Source organism: Rhinoderma darwinii, chromosome 1, assembly GCF_050947455.1.
Source record: "Rhinoderma darwinii isolate aRhiDar2 chromosome 1, aRhiDar2.hap1, whole genome shotgun sequence".
NCBI classification, from domain to species: domain Eukaryota; kingdom Metazoa; phylum Chordata; class Amphibia; order Anura; family Rhinodermatidae; genus Rhinoderma; species Rhinoderma darwinii.
The window spans coordinates 244,729,547-244,742,076 of record NC_134687.1 but is presented as its reverse complement, the minus strand read 5'-3'; the positions used below and the strand labels follow the sequence as shown (position 1 = coordinate 244,742,076).

General features: G+C 40.9%; 1 protein-coding gene across 1 annotated transcript in view; it reads left to right on the top strand.

Moving 5' to 3' along the window:
- Window positions 1-12,530, top strand: part of ZAP70 (zeta chain of T cell receptor associated protein kinase 70) — a 191,166-nt gene that overhangs the window by 18,887 nt on the left and 159,749 nt on the right. The window contains exon 3 of the mRNA XM_075863202.1: window positions 4,705-4,865. Within this exon, the coding sequence (XP_075719317.1) occupies window positions 4,705-4,865 (161 nt within the window). The remainder of the gene's footprint in view (window positions 1-4,704; window positions 4,866-12,530) is intronic.

Genomic DNA, 12,530 nt, shown 5'->3' with positions numbered 1-12,530 from the left:
GCAATCTTTTGATCGCTTTTATAATACACTGTGATGTGTCTGTATTGCAGTGCATTATTGCCTTTTAGTGTAAAACTGACAGGGATATGTTAGGCCATGCCTCTGACATGGCCTAAAAGGCAATCACTAGAGGCAGACATGGCGGCTCTTTGTTAGGCCCCAAGGCTACCATAGAAACCATCGGCATGCCGCGATTGCATAGAGGGTGTGCCGGTGGGGTGAGAGAGGGAGCCCCTCCCTCTAAAACCACTCAGATGCAGCGGTCGCTATTGACTGCTGCATCTGAGGGGTTAAATAGGGGTTAAATAGGATCGGAGACCACTGCTAGTAGTCTCCAATCGATGCCCTGAAGCCTGACGCTGTTAGCAACAGGAACAGCCCGTCCGATGCGGGAAATCTTCTTCTGAAGTGCCATCGTGAAAAGGCGGCGCTTCAGAAGAACTACCTTGAACGGTGTTGTAAAAATACTATACGGCGGTCATTAAGGGGTTAAAGGGAATGTATCACTTATATATATATATATATATATGTTTCTAATTAAAATCAGATCTTTACGCCACCGCCAGCACTTAAAATAAAATGGCAGGGCTTAGCGGGAAGAAGCACACATCACCCACGCACAATCTAACACATTTACTATAACTTACACCAGAAACTGGCGCACAGATAGCCAGAGAGGTGACTATTTCATTAGCAGTCGCGTCTCTTAATAAATCAGGTGCCCCTTAGTCCAGCGTGTTTCAGATTAAGACTGGTTTATAAAATGCCAGTCTTAATGAATCCCCCTCTCTTTTTTTCTAAACTGTTTTTATTTTATGATTGTAGATTTTTTTTCCTGTACATGATTATGGGGGCAGCCATCTTGTGGAGCTGCTGCTAACAACATTTAGACATATGCTTTACAAAATCCACATAGAGCATAGGAATCAATAGTATAGAGCTGTGGGAGAAATAGACTGTGGGGAGAGGACTAGACAACAGGATGAGGAGATCCTTTTGTTACAAAAGAGCAATGAAAATAAAAATGCCTAAATAATGTCAAATAATCACATTTCTGAAAGTGAAAAAATTAAAGGCAAGTTAAAGTGTATGTTCACAAATGCAAGAAGTCTAGCAAGAAAAATGGGGGAGCTGGAGGCCTTGACACTGGAAGAAAATATAGATATAGTTGGTGTTGCTGAAACATGGCTAGACTCTTCACATGACTGGGCTGTAAATCTACAGGGTTTTACACTGTTTTGGAAAGACGGGACAAATAGAAAAGGCGGTGGTTTATGTCTGTATGTGAGAAGTGATATGAAGGTGAATGTGAAAGAGACATTAGAGGGTGAAGATTGTGAGGAGGTTGAAACCTTGTGGGTGGAATTAAAAAGGGAGGTAAACACTGAAAAAATTGCTTTTGGTGTAATCTATAGACCCCCCAATATAACTGGGGAGATGTCAGCTATACAAAGAGATGGAGCGGGCTGCACACGCTGGTACTGTAGTGATAATGGGAGATTTTAATTACAGGGATATTAATTGGTGTCATGGTTCGGCTTCAACTGCGAAGGGGAGAAATTTCCTCAACCTGTTGCAGGAAAATTTTATAGGCCAGTTTGTGGAAGACCCGACTAGAGGTGAAGCTCTGTTGGATCTGGTCATTTCTAATAATCCAGAGCTTGTTGGGAATGTCACTGTTCATGAAAACCTCGGTAACAGTGATCATAATATAGTTATATTTTACCTTAACTGTATGATAAAATGTATTCCTATAGGTAACAAGAATAAACAACTAAAATATAAACCCCACATGGCTTACACCTTCTGTAAAAAGGGCAATATATGACAAAAAAAGGGCATTTCAAAAATATAAATCTGAGGGTAGCTGTAGCCTTAGTAAATTATAAAGACCTTAATTGTCAAGAAGGGTCTGTGGATCCACTGGGCCGTACCGCCTTGGCGGTAAGGCAGTTGGCAAACAGGGAGCAGGTCAATGTCTATAGTTCGTATAGGTATCTGTGACAGCTCGGACAGCAGAGAGGGCAGGCTCGGCTGTGACTAGGCAGCAGGTAGACATCAGGCGAGATGAAGCAGGTCAGACGTGGGGTACAGCACGACACAGCACAGTGCTAGACCAGGATAGTATGGAATGCAGGGAACACGAACAGGAACAGGAAGGCACTAGGAGGCCATCACATAGACAAACTTTGGAAACCGCAACAACGCTCAGGCATAGAAGCAGGGGACTGGAGCCCTCTTATAGTTCAGGGTACTCACGGGTTCAAGTTCATCAGAAGTCCGGTGCGCGCGCTGCCCCTTTAAGAGCGGGCATGAGCGTGCGTGCGCACCATACGGAACCTGGCTGAGGTGAGTGGACGCGGGTGCTGGCGTCTCCTGAGGAGGCTGGGGCCAGCACTCGCCGACTCGTGGCTGCAGCTGTCAGGAGGAGATTGGAGCTGACGGCCCGCAGCCACGGACATTACATTAATAAAATCTGCAAAAGAGTAATAAAATCGGTAAAAATACAAAATGAAAGGCAGGTGGCCAAGGATAGCAAAGCAAATCTTAAAAAATTCTTCAAGTATGTAAATGCGAAGAAACCAAGGTCTGAACATGTAGGACCCCTAAAAAGTGGTAATGTGGAGTTGGTCACATGGGATCAAGAGAAGCCAGAGTTACTAAATGGGTTATTTAGCTCTGTATATACAACAGAAGAAAGAGCAGCTGATGTAGCCGGTGCCAGTGCTGTTAATACGTTAAATGAATATACTGAATTGGCTGAATGTAGGTATGGTCCAAGCTAAGTTAAATAAAATATATGACACAAGGCCCTGGGACCAGATGGGTTACACCCTAGAGTTCTTAAAGAACTTAGTTCAATTAATTTTGTCCCCCTCTTCATAATATTTAGAGATTTTGTAGTGATTAGTATAGTGCAAAGGGACTGACGCAGGGAAAAAGTTGTCAAACCAACCTGATTTGTTTTTTATAAAGAGGTGAGCAGAAGCCTAGACAGAGGGGCTGCTGTGGATATAGTGTTTTTGGACTTTGCAAAGGCTTTTGACACTGTCCCTCATAGACGCCTAATGAGTAAATTAAGGACTATAGGTTTAGAAAGTATAGTTTGTAATTGGATTGAGAATTGGCTCAAGGACCGTATCCAGAGAGTTGTGGTCAATAAAACCTACTCTGAATGGTCCCCGGTTATAAGTGGTCTACCCCAGAGTTCAGTGCTGGGACCACTATTATTCAACTTATTTATTAATGATATAGAGGATGGGATTAATAGCACTATTTCTTTTTTTGCAGATGACACCAAGCTATGTAGTATTGTTCAGTCTATGGAAGATGTTTATAAATTACGAGCCGATTTGGACACACTTAGTGTTTGGGCATCCACTTGGCAAATGAGGTTTAATGTAGATAAATGTAAAGTTATGCTTCTGGGTACCAACAATCTGCATGCATCATATGTCCTAGAGGAAGCTATACTGGGAGAGTCACTTGTTGCGAAGGATCTGGGTGTACTTGTAGATCATAAACTAAATAACAGCATGCAATGTCAATCAGCTGCTTCAAAGGCCAGTAAGATATTGTCATTTTTTTTTATTCAAATGAATTTCGGCAATAAAAATGAAATTTGTACATTTCACCTCTACTTTGCCTTAATTCCTGTGAAACGCCAAAAGGGTTAAAATACTTTCTGAATGTGGTTTTGAATACTTTGAGGGGTGCAGTTTTCAAAATGGGGTGATTGATGGGGACTTTCTAATATATAAAGCCCTCAAAGCCACTTCAGAACTGAACTGGTCCCTGAAAAAATAGGCTTTTGAAACTTTCTTGAAAATGTGAGAAATTGCTGCTAAAGTTCTAAGCCTTGTAACATCCTAGAAAAATAAAAGGATGTTCAAAAAAGATGCAAACATAAAGTAGACATATGGGTGATGTTAACTAGTAACTATTTTGTAGATATTACTATCTGTTTTACAAGCAAATACATTTAAATTTCGAAAAATGCAAATTTTTGCAAACTTTCGCAAAAATTTGGCGTTTTTCACAAATAAATATTGAATTTATCGACCAAATTTTTTCACTAACACAAAGTACAATATGTCACGAGAAAACAATCTCAGATTTGCTTGGATAGGTAAAAGCATTCCAGAGTTATTACCACATAAAGCGACACATGTCATATTTGAAAAAATCATCTGTGTCCACAAGGCCTAAACAGGCTGTGTCCTGAAGGGGTTAAACAATAGGTCAATTACTGATGACACATTCCCTTAAAAGGGGTTTCCAAGTATACACATTGATGTCCTATTCTTAGGATAGGCCATCAGTTTGTGCTGCTGATCCCCAACAGTGCCATCATTTCATAAGCTGCAGTACAAGGTACATCTAAATAAATCGATTTGCCACTGTGCCTGGAAAGTGCCATGGCCCCTTCATTTCACTTATCAGTTGGGTTAATGGGGGTCAGACCTCCACCAATCACACATCCTAATAATAGGCCATCAATGTGAACACCCCCTTCACGGCATTTACTTTCCTGCATTTAAAGACAAAGTAACAATCACAATAATGTTAAAGCTAATAATATTTTTAGTCAGAATTTTTCATGCAAGGTTCATTTGTATTTTAGTTGTTATGGTACTGGTTGAATACACCACCATCAGTTTTTTTTTATTTATTTTTTTTACATAATTTTAATTGACCCTACAGGGAGATGCCTTGGAACAAGCAATCATAAGCCAAGCTCCACAGGTGGAGAAACTAATTGCTACAACTGTTCATGAAAAGATGACATGGTATCATGGGAACCTAAGCAGAGAAGAAGCTGAGCGAAAGTTATACTCAGGAGCACAGCCGGACGGAAAATTTCTGTGAGTTTATGGTCTCATACTTTGATGGGCATTCAGGTAAAATAGTCAGTGGCACATACATAGGTACAGACAATCATGACGTGATGATAATCACTAAAAGGGTTTCAAAGAAAGTTGTTTTGTAATTGTGCATATGTAAGGCTGGGTTCACACGACCTATTTTCAGACGTAATGGAGGCATTTTACGCCTCGAATTACGTCTGAAAAAACGCCTCCAATACGTCGGCAAACATCTGCCCGTTATTTTCAATGAGTGTTACGATGTACTGTGCCGACAACCTGTAATTTTACGCGTCGCTGTCAAAAGACGGCGCGTAAAATAACAGCCTCGTCAAAGAAGTGTAGGACACTTCTTTGGACGTAATTGAAGCCATTTTTCATTGACTTCAATGAAGAACAGCTCCAAATTACGTCCGTAAAAGACGCAGCGAAAAATACCAGTACATGCATTTACGTCTGAAATTCAGGAGCTGTTTTCTCCGGAAAACAGCTCCGTAATTTCAGACGTAAATGCAGTTATCGTGTGCACATACCCTAATTATTAAGCAAACAATCATCCATTCTACTTTTCTTTTTTATTTGCCTGTATTTTGTTAGTGAGATGTATGTCTTTGTCAACTGTTTCGGATGCCGTTCCAGAATAGTGGCATGCTGACGAAGTGCAGCAAAACAAAATCATAAAAAACTTGTGTACTAATGCCGAAATTGCTTGTATCCTTAACCCCTTCTGGACCAAGCCTTTTGTGGCCTCCTGGACCGCAGGATTTTTTTCATTTTTGCATCACTGCATTCTAAGAGCCGTAACTTTTTAGTTTTTCCATCAATATAGCTGTATAAAGGACTGGTTTTTTTGCAGGATAAGGCCTGATTCACACGAGCACTGCGCATCTCGGACATGAAAAATTGCAGTTTTTCACATCCGAGGTGCATCCGTGCTCAGCGCTGCGGGACGCGATGTCACGCATCCCCCATAGTTGAGAGTCTATGGAGGGATGCATGATGCGCGAAAAGAACGGACATGTCCTATTTTCCCACGGACCCTTCACACGGTCTGTTGAAACAACAACTGTGTGAACGGCCACATTGAATTACATAGGTCTGTGGGACGGCCATTGTTTCAACGGCCATCCCACGGACGTTTAACACGTTCATGTAAATAAGGCCTAAGTTGTATTTTCAATGCCACTATTTTAGGGTACACATAACTTATTGATTCACTTTTATTAACTCTTTCTGGGTGAGTGGAAAAAAACAGCAATTCTACCATTGTATGTTTGCATTCTAAATTTTGAGCCGTATACCATCGGGATAAATAAAAAATTACCTTTATTCCATAGGTCGGATCGATTACGGCGATACCAAATATGTACAGTATAGTTTTTTATGTTTTACTACTTACCTAAAAAAAAAGCACATTTCATAAAAAAAAATTTATGTCGCCACATTTAACCCCTTAACGACCAAGGACGAAAATGTACGTCATGGTCGGCTGCTAGTTCCCGCACCATGACGTACATTTTCGTCCGCATTTCAAACTGTCACTCTGTGTAAACACAGAGTGACAGACCCGCGCTGACAGCTGTCCTAGACAGCTGAGACATCAGTCTCGCCGGATAGCGGACCATCGCCGCTGATTTCGGCAGTTAACCCCTTAAGTGCGGCGACGGATTGCCGTCGCCGCATTTAAGTGGTTTGAAGCACATCAGCAGCCCCCACGAAGTGATCGTGGGGGCTACCGATGCTTGTCACGGCAATCGGAGGTCAGATAATGACCTCCGGGTTGCCATGCACGGAAGCCTCGGAGGAACAGCCTCCGGCCGTTCCTCCTCTGCTTCCTGTCAGTGTGACAGTCACGTCACAATGACAGTTAGAGTACATTACACTACGTGTGTAGTGTAATGTACTCTAGCAGCGATCAAAGCTGCAAGACTAAGTGTCCCCTAGTGGGACAAGTTAAAAAAGTAAAAAAAAGTAATAAAAATGTTTTAAAAAAAGTGTAAAAATAAAAGTTATAAGTTCTATAAACACTAAATGCTTTTTTTCCTATAATAAGACTTTTATTATAGAAAAAAAATGAACACGTTAAAAAAGTACACATATCTGGTATCACCGCGTTCGTAACGAACCCAACTATAAAACTATAATGTTATTTTTCCCGCACGATGAACACCCCAAAAAAATCAATAAAAAACTACGACAGAATCGCAATTTTTTGGGTCACCACCGCTCCCTAAATAAAGAATAAAAAGTGATCAAAAAGTCGCATGTACCCGAAAATAGTACCAATAAAAACTTCTATCCGTCCCGCAAAAAACAAGCCCTTACACAGCTTTTTTGACTAAAAAGTTAAAAAATTATGGCTCTCAGAATATGGTGACACAGAATTTTTTTTTTTTATAAATAAATCATTTTATTGCGCAAACGCTAAAAAAAAGGACCAAACCTATATACATATGGTATCGCCGTAATCGTACCAACCCGCAGAATAAATTAAAAATGTCATTTATTGCGTACGGTGAGCGCCGAAAAAAAAAACCTAAAAAAACGGTGTCAGAATTCCTGTTTTTTGCTCAGGATTGCAAAAAAATTGAATAAAAAGTGATCAAAAAAAATCGCATGTACCCCAAAATGGTACCAATGAAAACTACAGATTGTCCCGCAACAAATAAGCCTTCACACCACTCTATTGATGGAAAAATAAAAAAGTTATGGCTCTTGGAAAGCGGGGAGTGAAAATCTAAAATATGAAAGCAAAAAATGGATCAGTCCTGAAAGGGTTAATTCATTTCTAATGAAAAAACGTATGACAACATGTTGGGTATTTCCGTACTCGGGAGAAATTGCTTTATAAAAAAATGGTTGTTTTTTTCCTCCTTTATCCCTTGTGAAAATGAGAAAATGCAACATTTTAGTGGAAAAAATTTTGATATTAATTTTCGCGCCCTAATTCTAATAAACTCTGCAAAAGACCCGTGGGGTCTAAATGCTCACTATACCCCTAGAAAAATTCCTTGAAGGTTTTTCCAAAATGGGGTCACTTTTGGTGGGTTTCCACTGTTTTGGTCCCTCCAGTGCATTGCAAATGCGACATGGCACCGAAAACCATTCCAGCAAAATCATAAATCCAAATGGCGCTCCTTCCCTTCTGAGCCCTGCTGTGGGCCCAAACAGCAGTTTATTACCACATATGGGGTATTGTCGTAATCGGGAGACATTGCTTTACAAATGTTGGGGTGCATTTTCTTTGTTATTCCTTGTAAATAATAAAAATTTCTATGTTGTTTCAGAAAAAAAGTACATTTTAATTCTTACAGACTAATTTCAATATATTTAGCGAAAAACCTGTGTGGTCAAAATGCTAACTATACCCCTAGATAAATACCTTAAGGGGTCTAGTTTTCGAAATGGGGTCGTTTATGGGGAGTTTCTATCATTCTGGCAGCTCAAAGCTTCTCCAAATGTACATTGGGGCCTAAAACATTTTCAAGCAAAATATGAGTCCTGAAAGCCTCCGGGTGTTCCCTTCCTTTGGGGCCCTGCCGTGTGTCCAAACAACGCATTAGGGCCACAATGTGGGTATTTTTGAAAACAGGAGAAAGAGGGTGATAGATTTTGGGGTGTGTTTCTTCATTTTCATGGTCGCTTTACAAAGAAATCGGTCTTCAAACAAATACTTATGAAAAAAGTGAAATTATTATTTTTTTCACCTGATATGCATTAAATTTAGCAAAGAACTGTGGGGTCAAAATAATTACTATACCCCTAAATAAATACCTTTATGGGGTCTAGTTTTCTAAATGGGGTCGTTTATGGGGAGTTTCTATCGTTCTGGCAGCTCAATGCCTCTCCAAATGTACCGTGGGGCCTAAAACATTTTCAAGCAAAATATGAGTCCTGAAAGCCTCCGGGTGCTCCCTTCATTTTGGGTCCTGCCGTGTGTCCAGGCAGCGCATTAGGGCCACAATGTTGGTATTTTTGAAAACAGGAGAAACAGGGTGATAGATTTTGTGGTGTGTTTCTTCATTCTCATGGTCGCTTTACAAAGAAATTGGTCTTCAAACTGATACTTTTATGAAAAAAAGTGAAATTATTTTTTTTTTCACCTGCTATGTATTAAATTTAGCAAAAAACTGTGGGGTCAAAATACTTACTATACCCTTAGGTAAATACCTTAAGGGGTCTAGTTTTCTAAATGGGGTCGTTTGTGGGGGTTTCCATCACTCTGAGACCTATGAGCCTCTGAAAACCTGGCTTGGTGCCGGAAAACAAAATATACTTCAAAATTTATAAAATTATTATTCAATTTGTAAGTCCTCTAAATTGCTGAAAATTTATTTTATTTTTTTCAAAAGTGCTGCCAAAATGGAGTAAAGAGATAGAAATATATATTTAATTAAAAAAATTGTACAGTATGTGTGTACATATGTGACATATTGCAGTTAAAAATAGGGGAAAATGGTAATTTTTACAAAATTTCTTCCATTTTTCTATTTTTTAATTAATTTCCACAAATCGTATCAGTCTACTTTTACCACTAAAATAAAGTACAACATGTGACAAAAAAACAATGTCAGAATTACTTGGATATTCAAAACTTTCACAGAGTTATTCTCTGATAAAGTCAGACATACCAGATTTGACAAATAAGGCTTGGTCATTAAGGTACAAACATGCCCGGTCATTAAGGGGTTAAAGATCCATAACTTGTTTATTTTTCCGTCGATGTAGCCATATGAGGACTTGTTTTTTTGCATAGAATGCATGACATTCAGTCAGTGTAGAGCACCACAAAACACGGTAGGGGTATGTTCACACAGCCTATTTTCAGCCGTTTTTCGGGCCGTAAATGCCCCGAAAAACTGTTGAAAACACAAGGGCTGTATGCCTCCAAACATCTGACCATTGATTTCAATGGGAAAAACGGGGTTCCATTCCCACGGGACGTTTTTTACGCGGCCGTTTTTTAAAAACGGCGTATTAGAAAACTCCCCGTAAAAAAGAAGTGCATGTCACTTCTTGAGCCGTTTTTGGAGCAGTTTCTCATTGGGTCAATAGAAAAACAGCTCCAAAAACGGCCGTAAAAAATGGCTTTAAAAACATCTGAAAATCAGAGGCTGTTTTCCCTTGAAAACAGCTCCGTATTTTACAGCTGTTTTTACTTTAGCGTGTGAACATACTCTAATAAATAGCGGAACATCATCACATACAGTGTTTCTCAATATAAACATAATAATTTCGTTTGTGAGGGTATGTTCACACAGCAAACAAAAAACGACTGTAAAATATGGAGCTGTTTTCAAGTGAAAACAGCCTCTGATTTTAAGCCGATTTTATACATCAAACGTATTTTGATGTGTTTTTTACGGCCGTTTTTGGAGCTATTTTTCTATTGACACAATGAGAAACTGCTCCAAAAACGGCTCAAGAAGTGACATGCACTTGTTTTTTACGGGGTGTTTTTTTATGCGCCGTTTTTAAAAACGGCCGTGTAAAAAACGCCCCGTGGGTAATGGAACGCCGTTTTTCCCATAAAAATCAATGGGAAGATGTTTGGAGTCGTTCAGTCTCCGTATTTTTAGCCATTTATCGTGCGGTTATGGCCCAAAAATGCCTGAAAATTGGCCGTGTGAACATACCGTACGGGGTTGTCAAACACTTAGGTCCTGTTCACACAGAGTTTTTTGCAGGCGGAAAAAATCTGCCTCAAAATTAATTTAGGAATTTTGAGGCAGATTTTGACCTGCCTGCACTCTATTTGCCACGTTTTTCAGCCACGGCCATTGAACTTCAATGGGAGGTCAGAGACGGAAACACCTGAAGAAAGGTCATGACACTTCTTTTTCCCGCGAGCGTTTTCCCCGCGAGCGTTTTCTCTGCTCGCGGGAAAAAAAGCCTCTGCCTAAACTTTGAAATCAATGAAAGATGTTTTCGGCTGTTTTTAGGCACGGTTCCTGAAACGATTTTCGCGTCAAAAACAGCGCCGAAAAACTCAGTGTGAACATACCCTAAGGGTATGTGCACACGGTAACGACAATTACGGCTGAAATTACGGAGCTGTTTTCAGGAGAAAACAGCTCCTGAATTTCAGGCGTAATTGATCGTACACGCGTTTTGCAAGGCGTCAATTACGGTCGTAATTTGGAGCTGTTCTTCATTGAAGTCAATGAAAAACGGCTCAAATTACGTCCCAAGAAGTGTCCTGCACTTCTTTGACGAAGCTGTTATTTCACGCGCCGTCTTTTGACAGCGACGCGTAAAATTACAGGTCGTCGGCACAGTACTTCGGCAAACCCATTGAAATGAATGGGCAGATGTTTGCTGACGTATTTGAGCAGTGTTTTCAGGCGTAATTCGAGGCGTAAAACGCCTCGTTTACGCCTGAAAATAGGTTGTGTGAACCCAATCTTACAGTTCACCCCTCTTACATATAGTTTGTAATCTTCTCCTAGTTTGCTACTTAGCTCATGTGGGCGTATTCCTCCCTGAGGGATCTCCTCTCCCCTCTGTAGATCCCTGCAGACTCTGTCGTGTGTGTTCTACTCCCTCTCTACCCACTGATACAGGTTGATCTGCTGTGCACAACCTCCTTCCCTTCAGGGTATGTGCACACGACAACGCCAATTACGACTGAAATTACAGAGCTGTTTTCAGGAGAAAACAGCTCCAGAATTTCAGACGTTATTGCATGTACTCGCGTTTTTCGCGGTGTCTTTTACGGACGTAATTAGAGCTGTTCTTTATTGGAGTCAATGAAAAACGGCTCCAATTACGTCCCAAGAAGTGTCCTGCACTTCTTTGACGTGGCCGTAATTTTATGCGCCGTCTTTTGACCGCGACGCGTAAAATGACAGCTCATCTGCACAGAACATCGTAAGACCCATTGCAACCAATGAGCAGATGTTTGCCGACGTATTGGAGCCGTCTTTTCAGGCGGAATTCGAGGCCTAAAACGTCTCCATAACGCCTGAAAAGAGGTCGTGTGCACATACCCTCATATTGGTATTTCCCACTGAAGTTAGGCTGTATTCACATCAGCGTTGCTTTCCGTTGAGAGGTTCCATCTGAGCTTTCCGTCGGGGGAACCCCTCAACGGCAGGGCAAACGGAGACCTTAGCTTCCGTTTGCATCACTATTGATCTCTTTACTAATGGTTTCCGTTTGTCACTGTTAGTCGACTGCACTTGTGATTCCGTCAAAACAACGGAACACTTTCACAACGGTGACAAACGGAAACCATTAGCAAAGTTTCCGTCGCCATTAAGATCAATGGTGATGCAAACGGAAGCTAAGGTTTCTGTTTGCCTTTCCGTTGAGGAGTTCCCCCTATGGAAAGCTCAGACGGAACCCCTCAACGGAAAGCAACGCTGATGTGAACAGGCCCTTACACTGTGCTACTCTGAGAGGAGGGAGGGGAAGAGCATAGAGAGCAGACTCTCAGTAAAACAGACAGATAATGTCAGCCCTGAGCCAACAGCAGCCAGGAGCAGTGGGCTGTCGGTAACTACAGTCCCGGCCAAAAGTTTTGAGACTGACACATATGTTGGTTTTCACAAAGTTTGCTGCTTCAGTGTTTTTAGATCTTTAAGGCTATGTTAACATCTGTGTCAGGGATCCGCTTTCAGTCGGAACGGAGTCCTGACTGACATGAACGGAAACCATACGTTT